Source organism: Aspergillus bombycis (assembly GCF_001792695.1).
Source record: "Aspergillus bombycis strain NRRL26010 chromosome Unknown contig00060, whole genome shotgun sequence".
NCBI classification, from domain to species: domain Eukaryota; kingdom Fungi; phylum Ascomycota; class Eurotiomycetes; order Eurotiales; family Aspergillaceae; genus Aspergillus; species Aspergillus bombycis.
The window spans coordinates 1-17,701 of record NW_019170062.1 but is presented as its reverse complement, the minus strand read 5'-3'; the positions used below and the strand labels follow the sequence as shown (position 1 = coordinate 17,701).

The 17,701-nt window shown below is 49.7% G+C and overlaps 8 protein-coding genes across 8 annotated transcripts; 3 read left to right on the top strand and 5 right to left on the bottom strand.

Annotated features, from left to right (window-relative positions):
* Positions 1 to 9: 9 nt before the first annotated feature.
* ABOM_007276 (uncharacterized protein) lies at positions 10 to 3,118 on the bottom strand (the record flags this gene model as incomplete). The annotated part of the gene is made up of 3 exons (XM_022534405.1): positions 10 to 1,418; positions 1,473 to 2,062; positions 2,535 to 3,118. The coding sequence occupies 3 exons, from the start codon at positions 3,116 to 3,118 to the stop codon at positions 10 to 12; spliced, it is 2,583 nt and encodes an 860-aa protein (XP_022387799.1).
* Positions 3,119 to 4,286: 1,168 nt separating this feature from the next.
* Positions 4,287 to 6,389, bottom strand: ABOM_007275 (siderophore iron transporter mirA; the record flags this gene model as incomplete). Its single annotated transcript, XM_022534404.1, has 5 exons — positions 4,287 to 4,938; positions 5,001 to 5,698; positions 5,768 to 5,863; positions 5,922 to 6,087; positions 6,151 to 6,389. 5 exons carry the CDS (start codon positions 6,387 to 6,389, stop codon positions 4,287 to 4,289), a joined length of 1,851 nt encoding a protein of 616 aa, XP_022387817.1.
* An 827-nt stretch (positions 6,390 to 7,216) lies between these two features.
* On the top strand, positions 7,217 to 8,188 carry ABOM_007274 (alpha/beta hydrolase; the record flags this gene model as incomplete). The annotated part of the gene is made up of 2 exons (XM_022534403.1): positions 7,217 to 7,374; positions 7,435 to 8,188. The coding sequence occupies 2 exons, from the start codon at positions 7,217 to 7,219 to the stop codon at positions 8,186 to 8,188; spliced, it is 912 nt and encodes a 303-aa protein (XP_022387818.1).
* Positions 8,189 to 8,303: 115 nt separating this feature from the next.
* On the bottom strand, positions 8,304 to 10,290 carry ABOM_007273 (AMP dependent ligase/synthetase; the record flags this gene model as incomplete). Its single annotated transcript, XM_022534402.1, has 5 exons — positions 8,304 to 8,674; positions 8,729 to 9,429; positions 9,480 to 9,519; positions 9,570 to 9,860; positions 9,930 to 10,290. 5 exons carry the CDS (start codon positions 10,288 to 10,290, stop codon positions 8,304 to 8,306), a joined length of 1,764 nt encoding a protein of 587 aa, XP_022387797.1.
* A 604-nt stretch (positions 10,291 to 10,894) lies between these two features.
* On the top strand, positions 10,895 to 12,052 carry ABOM_007272 (chalcone synthase; the record flags this gene model as incomplete). Its single annotated transcript, XM_022534401.1, has 3 exons — positions 10,895 to 10,920; positions 10,956 to 11,596; positions 11,646 to 12,052. The coding sequence occupies 3 exons, from the start codon at positions 10,895 to 10,897 to the stop codon at positions 12,050 to 12,052; spliced, it is 1,074 nt and encodes a 357-aa protein (XP_022387798.1).
* Positions 12,053 to 12,774: 722 nt separating this feature from the next.
* Positions 12,775 to 14,020, top strand: ABOM_007271 (uncharacterized protein; the record flags this gene model as incomplete). The annotated part of the gene is made up of 2 exons (XM_022534400.1): positions 12,775 to 12,943; positions 12,993 to 14,020. 2 exons carry the CDS (start codon positions 12,775 to 12,777, stop codon positions 14,018 to 14,020), a joined length of 1,197 nt encoding a protein of 398 aa, XP_022387815.1.
* A 358-nt stretch (positions 14,021 to 14,378) lies between these two features.
* Positions 14,379 to 15,439, bottom strand: ABOM_007270 (uncharacterized protein; the record flags this gene model as incomplete). The annotated part of the gene is made up of 4 exons (XM_022534399.1): positions 14,379 to 14,585; positions 14,641 to 14,772; positions 14,845 to 15,129; positions 15,185 to 15,439. 4 exons carry the CDS (start codon positions 15,437 to 15,439, stop codon positions 14,379 to 14,381), a joined length of 879 nt encoding a protein of 292 aa, XP_022387816.1.
* Positions 15,440 to 15,584: 145 nt separating this feature from the next.
* Positions 15,585 to 16,036, bottom strand: ABOM_007269 (uncharacterized protein; the record flags this gene model as incomplete). The annotated part of the gene is made up of 3 exons (XM_022534398.1): positions 15,585 to 15,698; positions 15,831 to 15,880; positions 15,931 to 16,036. 3 exons carry the CDS (start codon positions 16,034 to 16,036, stop codon positions 15,585 to 15,587), a joined length of 270 nt encoding a protein of 89 aa, XP_022387779.1.
* Between the last annotated feature and the right edge of the window lie 1,665 nt (positions 16,037 to 17,701).

Sequence of the window (17,701 nt, the reverse complement as noted above, 5' to 3'; positions counted from 1 at the left end):
ACTGCGTTATCATTGTAATGAAGACGAGCCTTTGCTGAGGATTTCATCCGAGATCATAGGAACGAGAGAAACAAGGGTGAGAACACACAGGGGGATGGACAAAGCATAAAAGATCCAGTCGGTTGGCGACCATGCGAAGCAGAGAAGCAAGTCGTGCAATGTCTTGGATAGGATAACAAGGCAAAGAGCCTTCCATGGCGTGATATAACCCCACTCCAGGGCACTCCACGAGCTAACATAAACAACCAAGGCAACCACGTCTGCGAGAAGATTAAAAGACAAAAGATTAGCCTTAAAGAATATAAAGTACGCAATGGGTCGAAGGCTCGGTAAGAATCTGAACAGATGAGCCAAGTGTTTGGTAACCCAGATCGTTTTGATCCGGAGTCGAATGAATTGACCCGTCCAGTCATTCGGGTCATGATTTGCTCGCTTTGAACGGAAATGAAAAGCCATTTTATACCATTTTTTGGCGTTGCTAGGCTCTCCTAGTCTGATATCGTACCGGAGGGCGAGTATGATACAGCTCGAAAATTGTATCTTATTTATCCATTCTTTTTCAATCGGCCACAAGTCATAAGCTCGTTCAAGCATTGTCGATAGCTCTACAGCCAACCGGTGCGGCCGTTCGGAACCCGCGAAAAACCGCTTCTCAAAATAATCGACGTTCGAAGAAGTCAGGTAAATCGTGTAGCCCAAAGAGATTCGTTCGCTGGCTTTGGTATAAAGTTTGTAGAGTAAGGGTAGTAAGCCAACTACCCAAATACTCTCTCTGTCGGGGAGTAGAGTTCCGTTAGATATCAATTGCAATAGCCGGTTGGCGTGAGGCACAAGGCGCTGGCAAACCCTCTGGTTCACAGGCTCCCGCGGATCCGTATATCTGACAACACAATACAGCACCCTCCACGCTGACGCGGAGCGTTGCCCTGATCGAAGGTAGTCAAATGCCCAAGAGTGTACGCATTTGTTCAATCTATAACTTTGTGATTGAATGCGATCGTCTGCAATATACGGATTGACCTCGGCCATACCATAAGCGCAAAGTACCCTTATCGCCTGGTTAAATGTAATTTGATCAGAGAGGAGCTTCAAAGTGCTGTCTGTCCAGGGTGCACTCGTATCATCGAGAAGCTCATGCCACAAGTCTTGACAATCCAGGAACACCCAGTATTCAAGAAGCAAGCAGGATAGATTGTTCTGTGCGGATATTTGAGAATATGAGATGGACCACGTAGAATGCATTGACCTCTCATATCCAGGCAATTGTGGGCTGCTTTCTTGAAGGCGGTGCCAGGAGTCTCTGTATAACTGAAGGTAGTCTCGAGGGCTTGTTCCGATTTGGGACATGTATGCAGCCGCGGATGCAAGTGCCAACGGAACTCCATCCAGTTCCTTGGTAAGTTCATGGGCATATGGATCTGCAGAGATCATCAGATACTTTATCTAAGTGCATTAGGGGCGGCCATGTCTACCTGCATCTATGTTTGGTCGGTTTAAGGAGGCAGACAAAACTTCAAGTCCCTGCCTAGGATCTTCAAGTTTTCTAACTTTCACACGGTGGCCAAGATAGGCATCAGAAAGCCTAGTTGTGATGAGAACATGACCCTGTAGGACCTCAGGTAGACAACTTTTGAGATCAGTATTTCCTTCATCACGTGGCCTGTCAGCTTCAGAGACAGTATGGTCGTCGAATATCAAAAGCCAATGTAAGTTGTGCTTTTGATTCAACCAGTCCTTTACAGCTTTGACACCCTTGAAGGGATCATTATTATAGTTGGAACTACTAAAGTCAGCAAAAGAGTTGTGGTCTAAACGAATGCGTCTGGCAGCAGCCAAGAAAGAATGGACTAGTTTCGTCACATCTGAGGCATCAAACCAGAAAATGGCGGAGTACTCGTGTCGATGGCGGAGTGCGTAAGCTGCTGCCAGCTGAGTCTTTCCGATTCCTCCAAGTCCATGCAGGGTGACTATTCCAGTAGAATTAGGAGAGCGAAGTTGCTTATAAACCTCTGCGAGCTCTTTGTCTCTACCAACAAAGCACTCTATACGTGGAAGATTAAGGCTTTCGAATCAGACAGTGAATGAGTCTTATAGAAGAAGGTTAGCCAGTGATCATCCAAACTATTTTTAGAGCAGGGATACCTTTTGAATGTATACAACTTCTACTCTGCTTGGATACCATTGTCTCGATGATGGGAACGTTTGACAGTAACTCCTTAGCGTAGGCAGCTGCAGTCAGAGCAGCGTATCCCTGCCATTTTTTGTTTTTATGCGAGTCACAATAGTCACAAATTCCCCGAATAACGATGCAAGGAAAATGGTCCATGAGGCTCGCTGCCTCCATCTCGAAACAAAAGATGCCGCCCAGCTCCTGAGATATCCGGTCGCGTGTCAGGCCATGCTTCATAACCTGGTTACCTGACGCTATGATGCCACAATGTATGGCTGGCGCCTGACTGTGTCGGGGATTTCTCTTTACTAGGTACTTTGAATCACAATTTGAACAGGACAGGAAACATGGATTATGTTCGTACGAAGCGTTGTAGAGCTTGTCTTCGTCCCGACCTGGATGCTTGAATGCAGGAGTCGAGGACTCCGTTCTTTCTAACGACTCCGCTACGTATCGCTCAAACCGCGATCTGCCAAGCAAGCGTCGAGACTCCACCTTAGATAATGCTGTCAGCAACGATTGTGGCGGTCTGTTTAGGGTGCCCGTCCGTTCGACCTGCCCATTGACAATGGTTTTACCGTAGTCATACTGCACGACTCCTGGCAGGACGCCTATTGGCTTGCTCACAACGACATCCCCGAGCCGTATATCGGCAGATTCGGACGGAACGCCGCCACCGATACCCACCATCATACCGAAGCGGATGCAGCTAAATGTTGACAGCATGTGTTGAGCCACTGCTCCTGCTGATGTGGTTCCATAGACTCCGGATGGGAGACATGCTATGACAACATTGTGGCCTGCAATCTCGCCCAGAACATAGGTATTGCAGTCTCGAGCTGGCTGTGGCAGATCCGGGTGTACTTGGTCAAGAAGGAGCTGGGCAGCCGCCATCTCCAATGGCAATGCCGAGATCCATCCAACTGTGTAGTCATCATGTGTCAACATTGATCCCAATTAGGGGTTCATGCGGCAGCAGGGTATCATGAAGATCTGGGATCACCAGTGGATCAAAAAGAGGTCTTGCAAGTGTAGGCGAGGCTGAGCGCAAGGCTGCAACAGTCACGTGCATGAACTGGCCTCCAATGGCATCCAAACACGTTGAATTATCACTGCAGAAGGAAGCCTGTTTTGGGCTTCTCGCTGGGATAAACAAACTACTATTCTCTTCTACGCATCCTGTTGGCATCTCCATCACCATATGTCCATTGAGAAGGCACCGGGAATGCAAAGAGAAGAACACTTTTCTGCTCTGGTGGTGAGAGCAATAGGCCTCGGTATAGTTGCAAAGTACGTTTTGCATATATATATGACAGAGGGACAATCGCCAGGAGAACGCTTAAAAGCATGGAACAGCCCGGTGCATATCTGTCAAGCATAATGGCGTTGCTTTCAAGGAGCAGATAATTCCACTGGGTAAGAACCTGTATCCGGGTCTTTTGTGATGTGGAAAGGAGAAAGGCCGGCATCGAGGTAACGTATTCGAGTCTTGGTATTCCATCATGTATTAGGAAATACAAAAAGCAGGTGGGGTGATAAAGAACAATATATGTGCAAGAGGGTATCGCCCAAAAGCCAGGTTGTATGAGCAAGTCCGTGAGCCCTGCCGCGGCTTTGACCACAGGCTCAGTCAGTATGGTCCAGTGCATCCTAATGACAGAAAGCCCTTGGGCCTGGCATGTAACAATCATGGAAAAGCGAAACCCTTGTTGTGCTCCTTACCCTTTACTATAAAAGCTCCTCAATCTCTGCTATGGTCCAATTGCTCGCCTCTCTCATGTGTACCAACAACGGAATTAAATGTATCCAGGCACTCTTACAACCCAGCATATGGTCGATGGTCTGCCTTCTAGGGTCCCATACCCATGAATTATAAGCTTCCTCAGTTTCGCCATTCGGCGACATATCAGAACTAACCTGTAAAATGGACCCCAAGTGCAAGTCAAGAATCGTAGGCGCAATTGGTATATTCAATATCTGTAAAATAAGTTGATGTTCAATTAGTAAACAATGCCAACCTGATTTCATATTAAATCCATTATAAATACTCTAGATATGTGTCCACACAGTAGGGACGACGCGTATATATTAAACTCAACCTATTAAAACAGACACCTCATTCCGCATCCGCCTTCTTCTGCTCCGCCATCTCTGTCTCCCCCTCCTCCTTCGCAGTCTGCCTGTCATCCAGATGCACATTCTTCAAAAAGAACATAATAACAATCATAGGCGCAAGCGCCGAAATAGCAGCAATAGCCAACAGCCGCTGGGACTCCCGGTAACTGCGATCAATCGCGAGTCGGACAGGACTACCCACAGGATACTTCTGGGCAACCACAATGGACCCGAAGATCGACTTTGCCTGGCCCTTCGCCTCCGCGGGCAGATACTCGCTCAGCTTGCGGGGCAGATTACTGCGCCAAATGGCGCCAGCGACGCTAGTTCCGATGGCACCACCGATGCTCATCGATGCGAAGAAAACGGCCGTCACGACCGATACTTCCTGTCTGGAGACGACGGCCTGGACGGAGACCTGTGCTGCAGTTTGGTAGAAGCCGCGGCCGACGCCGATGAGCGATTTGGCGGCCACGAAAGCTGCTTCATTGCCGGTTTTGCCGTCGCCCATGTCCACAAGGTAGAGGAGGATTCCCATGCCGAGGATGCACATGGGCACACCGGCGAGGACCCAGATTTGCGAGCGTTTGGTGTACTTCATGAAGAAGGCGGCGAAGATTCCGGAGACTTGGAAGGCGACGCGGAGGGAGTTGCTGCGCTTTTGTTAGATTTGGGGTCTGTGAGATGCCAGTGATAGGTATGGGTATGTACGTACTCGATTCTGGTGGCGTTGCCTGCGTTGAAGTGGCCAGCAACTTGGAGATAGCTGGTGAAGAAGACGGAGAAGACCGAGTAGTGGAAGAAGTCGAGTGCACCTAGGAGACATGCTGCTGCTACGGTGCGCTGTTTGATCATGCGGTAAGGCACGAATGGCTTCTTTGCGAACCGGGCGTCCCAGATGACAAAGGAAATGAGGAACACGACGCCAAGGACCAGCATGGCGATGAAGTTGCCCTTGTGCCACGCGTTGCTGTTATTGGCGCCTGTCAGGGCGATGGGGACCAGCAATAGGGCCAGTCCGAGCAACAGGAGGACACCACCCGGTAGGTCCAGCTCAACCCAGAGTAGTCGGTAGGCACGCTGATACCAAGTATCTGTTTCCTTCCAGCCCATTGCTTTGGCAATGGGAACCTTGATTGGTGCGCGCCGCTGATAGACTAGCATTGTTCCGATCAGAGGCACTGCGCAGACTGGTGTGATGATGGCCCACATGCCCCAACCCCATCGCCAGGTCGAATGGTCAAGAATGCGCTGTGCAACAATCGTGCCCAAATATAAGGTTGGGACTGTCGTGAGGGAATCAGGAAGTGTGGACCAAATACCACGGTTGACGAGGTTGGTCACATCGGCGACGAACACTTGCTGCGTCAGCGCGTAGCCTGTCGATCCAATTGCTTCAAAGATACCAGCAACCTGTGTTCTAGATTAGCGCATGGTTCGGAAGACCACTAATTTTGTAGTTGTCGCAGTGTTTGTATATACCATATACTGCGCGATATCTTCGCAAGCGGCGTACATCACATAGCCAAGCGTGGAGGCTGCAATGGCGAGAATAAACATCTCTGCTCTACCGAAGACCTGCCAGGCACAAAACCATTAGTCAAACCGCCGAATTCCAAAGCTATGGCATACATACGTCCCCTAGCTTCGCAATAACAGGGTAGGAAGCAATGCGAGTGATGTTCATGACTACTCGAGCAGCGCTCATTGCTGAGTGTTGCTTAAATGCGCTAGTGGTGTAAGCGACGTAGACCTGGGTGGAATAATCGCCAAAGTTGATTGCGAGTGTTGCGATGAACAGACTGGACAGGATCTAAGTCAGTAACGAGTCTTTTATCCGATAGTACTATGTGTTTATCGCATACCCGACAAAGGCCATATATAGACCCTTCTTCGTCCATCCTTTGCGCAGTATCTCTGCTCTCTGCACACCTGCCTGAAGGCTTTGTGTATCGGATTGCTTTTCCACGTCGTCGGCTGAGGTCGCCTCCGCGACTGTTTGGTTGCCAGATTTGTCCAGGTTAGTCGCTTCTGACATTGTATGGGAGACACGAGGAGAGATTGAATCCTCTGCCTCCTTGGAATTTTCTGCGACTCGGTCCATTGCTCAGGCCTTTAGTAGGCACCAGGCCAAGCTAGAATACAACCGGCGAGGAACGTGGAAGAAAAAAGTATAAAAAAAAAATATAAAAACGCGGAAAGATCAGACAAGATAAACTTCACATAGCGCGCGCCAAAACTTACTTTATTGAGTCTGTAAAGCAAGGAATGTGTTAAAATTGATCAAAGATGGCACCCCACTTGGACCTCGTGTTGCAGCATCTGGCAAGCATGTAGGGCTGCCGTATGAGTCGTCCTATCCAGATCGCATTCGGAAACATCCCACGAGATTCAGGCCAAAGCGGAAATAAGTGGGTCTCTCTTGGATCTAATCTGATCTGGGCTGATAAGCGAGTCATGTTTGCAGTTTCGAATAGCCTAAGAAGCACTCAAATGGCGCTGCTCCGCGCATTGAGCCATGGACCAAGTCTCGGTCTGTCGGGAAAAACGCATAAAACCCCATCGCCGTGACCAATGACACAGGCTGGAGTGGAACTAGTCACATTCACGCTTCGTCTGTAGAAAGATGAGGATCAGATAATGAATGCCAAGAGCCTCCGCGCGGAATGTAGCGTCTTCCTACGTCGCAGTGCAAGCGGTCATTGGGCAGATGGTCGTAATAGTGGGCACGGAGCAACGGCCGATGGCCAAGAAATTCAAGCTTGCGTGGTCCAATTTATTTTGCGGAATTCCTGGCTCCGAAATTCGTGCTGAAATACCGCTTGGCTAGCTGAGTCTGCACATCTTGACGGATATCCGCCGAACTATTGCCGATGGTCTGATCTTTAACTACCGGCCAGCAACAAGTTCACTATTCTATACTACATCACCATGCGGAAACAGTGGACATTTACTCCCTCCGATGGCGGCTCTGGCCGGAACATGGCCGCTTGGGAGGTCTCAACCGGCACACAAGCTACGTACTTGGTGGAGGCCTCTTGGCCGCTTACCTGGCGAGAAACAAACGTATCAGCCGTTGCCAATGTAATGTAAGTCTGATCCCCAGTGGATCCTGCTTCCAGTGGCGGCACTAATGTACGTACTTGCAGATTCGCTGTGGATGGCAATGCCATGTTTCTCACAGCAACAGACGTCACTCGGCGGCAAGAGTCACTTAACCCTAACAAACCTGGGACCATTGTTATTGGACTTGGGTATCCGTTGAAAGGTTCTGTCTATAGTCCTCAACGCTCTTTGGATCTCACTCCGCCATGTGACCACTATACTCCGCCTGAAGGTCCCGACGGCAGCCCTCGACCGGAACCGTACGGCGGTGCAGATCGGTTCCTTTCTTTTATTAACCACATCGTACGTCCGTTCATGGCCTCATCCGTCTTCCCTAATGTTCGATTTGCTCGGTCGGCCCTGTTTGGCCATTCGTACGGAGGACTCTTTGTATTGAACACCCTTCTCACGCAACCGACGTGCTTTGATACATATATCGCAGCGAGTCCATCTATATGGTGGAATGGGAGATATATTCTCACCAAGGTACCACCGTTTCTACAACGACCTAAGACAGGTACAGGACCAATACTACGACTATCATACGGCACCCGAGAGCAATTTCCTGTGCGCCGCCGCAATGAGCCACTGGAAAAGTACGAACGCCGGGTGCTGTCGGCGGCAAAGCGTCGCATGGCAGACAACTGCAATGATTTGTATTTACAGCTCGTGGCTAGCCAACATCTAGGTACTGTGGAGAGGAGGGAATATTTGGATGAAGACCACGGAAGTGTCATTAGCCCGGCGTTGAGTGGGGGGATTCTCTACTTTCTAGAACTGGAAGACAAGGCTAGCTAGATATATTCGTTTAGATGCAGTTTATAACATTCTCGACGCTAATAAAACAAAGTGTTAAAACACAGTAGTTGTCTGGATGTTGTCCCATACATATATGTCATGTGGTCTATTTGCCCTACATCCTCAGTTCACACATCAACCTAGGGTCACAAAATGCTCTACCCCTAGCGGCAATAAGCCTTTCCCCGATGATCTTCATGATATGCTTCTGGTGCTTTCCACTTCCTGTTCTCGGGAAGTCATCGGCAACGCCAGGGTCTCCGATCCAAAATATGTGCACTGGTGTCTTATGCCAGGCTAAGGTTGTTCTCACCCAGCTCTGCACCTCGTCTTTTGACGGCCTCTCCGCATCAGGCGCACATTTCAGAAAACAACCTACAACTTCCCCATACTTTGTGTCAGGCAAGCCGAACACACTTGCTTCACTGATGGATGGATGTGAGGCGAGTCGACTCTCAACTTCTAAGGGGGAAATGTTCTCCCCGCCTAATTCATTAATCAGTTATGTGTATCAGAGTGGGATTAACATAGGATGCTCACCTCTAATAATAATATCCTTGATCCTCCCTGTGATATGACAGCAGCCACCCTCATCAATGACGGCTTCATCCCCCGTGCGCATCCAGATGCGTCCGTTATTGTCTCGTGGCATCCCCTCCAGCGTCTTCTCTTCGTCGTCAAAGTATCCCTTTTGCAGTGAGTATCCACTCGTATAAAGCTCGCCCTTTTCCATTCGGCGAACATTATGGCCGCTTTCATTCAGGACCTTGGCACAGATGTGCGGCATCACGCGCCCTACCATTCCTGTCGATTCCTCTGACCCGTTGAAGGAGCCCATGAATGTAGCGCCTGTTTCCATCATCCCATATACGACAAAAACCTCCTTTACCGCCATCACATCACAGATGGTCTTTATTAAGCCGGACGTCATAGCAGAGCCTCCCACCACAGCCGCTCGGAGGGAAGTGTTGGTCTGTTCTTTTGCCATAGCCTCTACTTCAGCCAGGAACATGGCGGGGACACCCAGTAAGAGAGTAGGTTCCTGCTTCTGTATAGCCTCAAGGACTTTATGTGTAGAAAAGTGGTCCGATGGGAGAACAATCGAGCAACCATGCGTCAAGGGTGCAAGAAGCCCTACTATAAAAGTGAAGGCATGGAATAGCGGAGCTGGAGAGCAGGCAATATCGTTCGGAGTAAGGCTTAAGCAATCGCCCGTTATAAAACCACATCCAAGGAGGTTACTAGTTGACATTAGAGGAGGCTCGTCATCCGCGGCTAGGATTGTGCATACGTGGCTGTTGACATTCCTGCTTTGGGGTTTCCCGTGGTCCCTGTGGACTGGTTAACTGGATAGATCTGGGGCAGCTATCAGAGCGCTAACCGGAGGTAAAGTCGAGGCGAACCACGTCGTCGGGTGTGACAGCCTTCTCTGCCAAATCGAGCAGAAATGCTGCGTCGACATCAGGTGCTGCTACACCTTCTTTGTATTCCGAAAAGAGGGCCTCGTACGTATGTAGACCTTGAGCATAGCCATCATAGTCGATCTGTCCAATTGTAAGCACCCCACGTAGGTTTGGGAGTGCGCCGGACGACAAGCAATCCTTCGCCATTTCCACATGAGCGGAGAGGTCTCGACGGCCGACACTAGATGCGATGAAAAGGAGCCTGCATGCTTTGGTGTGTGTCAGCTTATCGTTGAACGGTCCATTATGCTTATATATTCCAGCCTCGAGCAACTTACAGGTTTTCTGTACGGCCCTCTTCAGCTCTTCAGGGGTGTATGTGCTATGTAGGGATACGACAGGACATCCGATGCGTGCCCCTCCCATAAGAACTTCGATATGCTGGCAGGAATTGCCAGCCATGATGCCGACACAATCACCGTGTGCCATCCCCATTCCCAATAACGCTTTGGCGACATGCTTGCTCCGTTGTGCTAGTTCATCGTAGGAGAGGCTGATTCCCTGCCATGGCGATAGGATCGCAGGCTTCTTGCCGTAGGTAGCCGCCTGCTCATCGATCAACTGGCCGAAGGTTTTGGAATAGATAGGTGGGTCTGTGGGCCCCCTCACGAACGCACGCTGAGTACCGTTTGTTTCCATATTATGATAAATGGACTAATCAGTAGACTGTAAGACACGGTACTTCAGGTGGAATTCTCCGCCCATTGTTAAATATATTATTCACGCTGTCATATGCTAAAACCGAGGTATATGAAAGTTCCGTGGCTTCGAGCGGCCATGGGTCGATTGTTGCCGATCAAGTTTATATCATGATTGCTATCGTCATCATCTAATGAGCCTTGTAACTCCCACGGCCATCACCAAGCATGAACCGTGGAATAATCGCGGGGTTATATCACATACGCACATCATTTTGCCCAACAAAGACAGGAAACAAAGCACACCGTGGTTATGGCCTTGAACCGGAAGCCCTTCCTGCCCTTAGCCTGTGGCCCGTCATCCTTCCAAGCTTGTTCACACTCACTTTGACCAATGCAAATATATTGAGCGGACCGACGAAGAGCGACGGTCGTAAACAAACAGTGCTCATCTCCCATCTACCCATCTCTTGACCCGATACTCAACTCCTCCATAATGCCTCCGTCTCCTCTGGTGTCTGTCGTGGGCACTGGGCTTCAATATCCCCAACACAAACTTGGGCCAGAGTTCGTGCCTAAAGTAGTGACCAACTGCTACACGGACAATGTCGCGTGAGCGTCCCTTGCCGTGGTGACTCACCAGGCTAACCTGTACTCTTCTATTAGGCTACTGAAGCTGATTGAGATCAACGAGAGAACGAAAATTGAGAACCGCTACAGCGTCCTCCCGATCGACTATCCTATATGGCTCCAGGACTACATTCTGTCCAACACAGAATGCGATAATATGTTCAAACAGTATGGCATCCCCCTAGCAATACTCGCGGCCACGCAAGCCATCGCAGACTGGGGCGGCAATCCAATGGACATCACCCACGTGGTGGCGATGACCTGCACAAGTACGTCGAGCCCTGGATTCGACTGCACACTCTGCCAGGAACTCGGGCTCGCCAAGCATGTCCGCCGGACATTGTTGAATGGGATCACTTGCGCTGGCAGCGTAGCGGCCCTTCGTACAGCATACGACCTTCTGCTTGGTGCGACACAACAAGGGAAGCCGGGCCGTGCTCTTGTGATTGCTACTGAGACTCAGACTGTTTATATCAAAGGTTGGTTGGACATCGTCGCAAGGGAATCAATACCCAATCTTGCCCCGACCTTGTTCGGAGATGGCGCCAGCGCACTGGTCCTCAGTAACGGGGTCGGTGTCAAGGAGAGCGAAAGGGAGCCTATATGGAATATCCACGGCGCTCAATCAACGCTTCTGGATGAAGCAGGCAATATTGGAATTCAGTGTACTCCCACAGGTCAGGACGGCCCCATATCTGTTTTACAAATCTCGCTCATGTAGGCCAGGAATCATGCCGATAATCTCCAAGGAGGTCCCAAGGCTCGTCCAGGCGGCCTTGCCACCTTCATTTGGGAACCTCATCAGTAACTGTTCCTCCCTTCGCCTGGAAGAGTCCAACTTCGATCCCACTACATACGACTGGGCGTTACATCCGGGCGGTCAGGCGATCCTGACTGCGGCTGAGAACGCTTTAGGGCTTTCATCTGACGATCACTTGCGGATGAGCTATAAGTGCTATAGTAATGCTGGTAATACCAGTTCGGTGACGGTTCTTAGTATTTTGCATCAGCTGGCACGGGGATATCGAGAGGGATCGCCCGGTCGTACCAAGGTGATTGGGGCGGCCTTTGGTGCTGATATAACCATGGAGATAATAGCTCTTACGAAGCCGTCATGTGGATCAGTCCATTGACCTGTTGACCTGTGCTTCATCACAGCTACTAGTCGGTGTCATTTGGTGAAAATCTTTGGCGATTGATAGCATGTAATAGGTCTATGAATCTCGTCTTGGTCCATCGGTGTCGATATTGTCATTCACTTGGTATTTTTAGATGGTCAAGAAGCACGACTCTCGTGTGACTCATGTGCTAGGTTGTATCATGACGGCCTGCCGTTATTGTTTATGTCTGATAAGGTGGAGGTACAGGAGATATAGTTCTTCACTCTGACCTGTCGTCCTCATCAGTTACGCAGTTATATACATCCTCCTAACACGGGCGGGTTGGGTTGTAGTTACTTCGTTCAGTATGCCATACCATTGTCTTGCCAACACCTACCCAGTACTGCGTACCATATACGAAGCGTGTGCAATACAGATACGATGGCCGTGGGCTTCTCAGCATCAGGGTGTTGTTGACATGCACTGTGAAGAAGTGAATTTTGCATTTGTGCAAGACTGCATGACTCAGCTAGAAGTTATGCCAGATTCTGACTAACCCCAAAAGGGATCCCGACTGCTCACTTGACCGCGCTAACCCGATTAGCGTGCGTTAGGATCTCCACCGTCGATGCAGTCATCCAGCTTGGCGATTCCCGAATCCTGGTCCGAGTCTCGTCTGGCACTGACACTGACCATGACAATCTCTGACTCTTCATGAAATCCCAAGCACTCGCCATCTTGTCGGGTCCAGAGCAATGAGTATCACTGACATCTTCTCGGTGGACATCGCTCTGCGAACGGGGCAAAATAGCACCCATGAGTCCTATCTTTACTCCCATTTGACGGGAGACAAAATCCAAGGTGTCGTCACCGTTCGTTCGCATTGTGATATTCGGGTTGATGGGATCGAAATCTCGTTTATAGGTATGTCCTAGGCGAGCATTGCCAGCTGCACCGTCTAACATGGTAACAGGAGAGGAACGGACGACACTACAAACTGGAAAGGCCTATCGCCAATTCCAGGACCTCAAGTACTTAATTGATGACTCATGTTTCCCCCCCGGCAAGCTCTTCAAGGAACGTCACAGGTATCGCTTTGAATTCACCTTCGAGGTGCCAGACCATCTCTCGCCTGATGTCTGCAACCATATGATTACCAGCCCGGCCATTCGACAGGCCCATCTACGGCCACCCCCAAGCTTCGGCGATCCCTCTGTATCGGGCTTCGGAGGCAAGTTAAAGGACGACTATGCGCCCCCAGAATGCAAAATTCTATACACCATCCAAGCCGCTTTGTTTCGCAATATCCCAGCGATCAACAAGCGGGACATTCTGCTCGTGCACAAGATCAAGCTCCGGGTCAAACCGGCCGTCGATGAATGGCCGCCTCTGGATCTCTTGCATGGCGTGAATGACTATTGCTTAGAAGCCGATCGCGCAGTCCTCGACAGTCGCACAAAGGAGGAGTATGGCCAGCTGACTGTGACGCTGGAGCCACCGAAAAGCTTTCGTCTCCCGCTACGAGATCCACACAGTTTAATCAGCAGCACCGTCAACCTGTTCCTGCATTACCGAGTCACAGGGGAGCAGTCAGTCCTGCCCCAGATCCAGGCATTCCGGGGACGACTCGTTGCTACTACCTTTTACACAGCGTCCCACTATGAAGACGTACCAGCGAAGAAGAAAGACTTCTTCGGGAGACCGAAGAATTACTCCGAATCCCCATTTCCGCCGTTCTCGTACTCCATAGCATCTTTAGACTGGGTACCCGTCGAAGACAACTGCTACGTAGCAACACTGCTAGTGCCCATCACATTGCCACGTCTGAACTTCATCCCGTCTTTCCACACCTGCCTTACCTCCCGTGTATACGCCCTGGACTTGCGACTGGTGGTTCCCGGCGCTTCGCCGTTTCACCTGAAAGCGCCGGTCCACGTTTACGCCCAGCGCGACCCAACCGCGTTGCCGTCATACATCGCGTCAGTGGGCTTCGACTCGTGAAATATTTAATGATCCCGGTCTATAGACCGCAACATATAATGGCTTTACGTCCGTTACGAGATTCAACCTCATGCCAGCCTGTTATTTAGTCGCTAGGGCGGCCATGAGCGACCTTGCAGTACGCTTTCCTTGTCGTATTCAACTCGACCAGTTCAACACTATATCGCCAATCTCCGGCATCACCTTGTACATTTAATCAACTTATGACCATAGATACGAACAACTGCCAGTCGATATACTATTTGATTGCCTATTTCCATATGCACTCCATCGTCAATATCCGCTAGCAAAAACAATGTCCCTAAACGTCGTAAATCATACAAACATAAGCTAGTGACCACCTCCATCGTCAAGCACACTAGCCCTTCCCCGGCCTTCCACCTGTCCATCCACAAAGCACCCTTGTAATAACATCCCGATTGAACCAGAGTAGCCACACCGCCATCGTGGTAAGCGTCAGTGGAATCGTAACAAGCCAGTACAACCAGAAATTATCCGACAAGGCCCACACCATAGCCCCAGACTCAGTGGTATCGAAGTTGAAGAAGTTCATCCCGAAGATACCCTATCCGATCAGCAACTCACTCAACCATCCACTTTCCCAAAGTACAAATACTCACCGACACAAAAGTCCCCGGTAAATAAACCAGACTGACGATCGCCACCGTCTTCATCATCGTGTTATCCACCAAGGCGCTCTGGGCCATCTGCACCGAGGCTTCGTTGTTGCGTTGGGAGACGATGTTGAATGCCTTGGTCATAGTTAATAGTTAATATAAGCCAGTTTCACTGTATGAATGGGAAAGTTTGTGAGGCAAACTCACCAAATTGATCTCATTCTGCAGTCGCTCGCTGAGAGATATACATCGCAGCTTCGTCGCCCGGATCCCTTTCGACGTGAGATACAACTGCCGATGAACGTCTTTGACGTGCCAGGGTACCCTGTCCGCCGGCCGGGGATGCTGTTCATCCAGCACCGCTTGTTCGTACAGTATACTGTCCAACGTGTCTGATGCGACATCCAGGATCTCCTTGTTGTGGCTGATATGTCTGGCCATGTCGTGGAGGAGAGTGAATTGGGGTTGGAAGCTGCCGAGTTGTTTTTGGTACTGGGAAGGTCAGTTTTGGGATTCTCTCGAGGCACAGGTGGGGGTGGATCCTCACGGCCTCGACTTCCCAGACTACCCCGCGGAGGTCCCAAATGGCTTGGTCGTACGCATCCCTGATTTGGGTTGCGAAGGCAGCGTGCCAGGAATACGGATCGCTGGTTAGGATGGAGGACATGGACGAGCGCAGCTGGGACTTGATCTGGTCGGGACAGTTGAGGAACAGGACTAGTGGAGTCGAGGTTTCGAAATGGTGGCGCACAAACACGGCGAGCTGGGTCCAGTGGTCGTAGACTGTGAATGAGGTGGGCATTTTCCAGATGCGCTTTACTTTGAAACAGCTCCAGGAGTCTATCTTTGTTATTATCTTTGGTTGTAATGGTGTGCATTGAGCATAATCTGGGATGGGATGAAACCCACCGTGGGTAAGTACTTTCCCATTCCCATCTCGATGATATTCACACCCGAATGTACCGTTGAGGTTCTTGGATACGACCGACCAGAAGGTTGATGGGAAATAGCCGCGGCGCTGTCGAGTCGCCCAGGTGTCTAGCCCTTTGGTGGTTGTGAACCTGTGCGGTGTTAGATTTTGTGGGATCGTCGAGATAGGGTTACTTGCAGTATGCCATGCGGAATAGTATGTCCAGTCTGGAAATGTGTCATTCTGGCATTCAGTGCTTCGCTGTTTGTATAAGATATCTTACATCAAGTTTATAGTCAAGAGTCGACATGCGACTATGGTATTTTCCAGTCACTGCATAACATCAGCAAACAAGCTAACCATACCAAGAGAAATAAACTGACATTTATCTCTCTCCAATACTTCCACCCCACCCCTATCCAACTCCCTCTCAGTCATAAAGGTCCAATCATCCAGCGGCTTAAACGAGAGATCCTCATTCTGCGACATGACAGCAACTTGATGCAGACTTTTGGGAAGCATATCACCACCCTTTATCAAGTTCAAGCGAGCGACCAGAAAGCCGCATACATATAAAGTCCAACAAACAAAATATGAAGTAAAGTCAAACTCAACCTCAACTCTTAAGTAACAACACGAGTCAAGAAACCTAAATAGGTTTCCCCCCCCGCAAGCCTCAACCTGTCAGTTTCTGCAAGACCCACGAACAGCCGCGTTGCGCCATGCTTGTTCGGCATGCATAGCATAAGCACTAAGCGTTGGGGTTGGTCACGTCCGAGGCAATCAGGATTCAGATACCGTTTCTTTCTTCCCGTGCGCCTCGTTGAGGTTCCACCCGCGGAGGGTTAGTGGTGCCACGTGCGGGGAAGAGGAGGTTTAGTTACCCTAATCATGATTCCGCTAGCTGGATTGAGATGTATCTTTCCGGATTAACATACATACATTAGGGCTAATAGATTGAAATCTTTGTTTATTCTTATGTTGCGGTAAGACACATTCAGGCCTCAGAGGACCTTGTCTCAAGAAGGTGGCGTGCGATGTACGGTCAATCCCAGGACGCTATTTTCAGAACCGCATAGATTCCCCCTACCGTGCCCCTGGCTCGGGTTGACTAGTTTGAATGAGCCTCTCATAAATTGAACCAAATTATCAGTGAGAACGGTAGAATACGATTGAGAACTCGAGATTAGCGGGGTCGAGAGAGCTCTAACTATAGTCCATATAACTAACGCCCTGAGTAAAGTTCCTTATCTGACCCTGTTGAAACCAATTTACAGAATATAGGTACTTGATTGCATATTCACAACGTGATAGCTGCCATTGTTAATCACCAAAAGCCAGTCGCCGTATATCTGACTCTATCCACAGCCTGAATAGGAGACCTCTGAACACCAATCTGTAGTCACCTGTGCCAACACGCGACCTGACTGACACAGGGTTGAACATGCAGGTCGCAAAGGAAACTTGTCAGACAGCACGATCTGTTCCTTGTGGGGAGGTGGACGGTATATTCGTGGTTCCTGTATCTCCGCAAAATTAGCACCACGGAGAATGAAAACCAAGCGGCCAAGCGTACCGGCTGCCCACTGTCGAGTCAACCAGGGCGAGATAGCCGCCCCCAGAAGAATGGCGGTGGGGGTCAAACAATTCGCGATCGCAGATAACAACGCGGGGTCGAGAGACGACATGGTTTCTTCACAAACTGTTTTGGAAAAAGTATCAGTAGCTGCAATTCTGGGGGCGTGGAATACTTGCGCTCGAGGTGCTCGCTTTTTCTTTCTGTGTAAGTAATGTTTGGTACCTTCTTCAACCACGGCAATGACTTTTAAGGTTGAAATGTATCGGGGTAGGAAGTAGAAAGTGGGAATAAACTGAGAACGAAATTTACTTTGAATATTCCCCGGTCGCCATATGTGTAGGGAGAGCATTATATAGGATGCAGATCAGAGATAGATTAGTATAAAATTGTCCTGGGGTTGAGATCCATGGCAAACACTACAACAAGATGGTGGATCCATGATCCGACTACTAAAGTGTACATAAAAGAACGGTGATTCGTCGGTTATCCAGAGTCCCGACTCCTGGGATTGAGCAAGCAATCATAGGCCTCGATTTATATAACCCCTGTTCGCTTGGAGCGCGCCGCACCCCAAG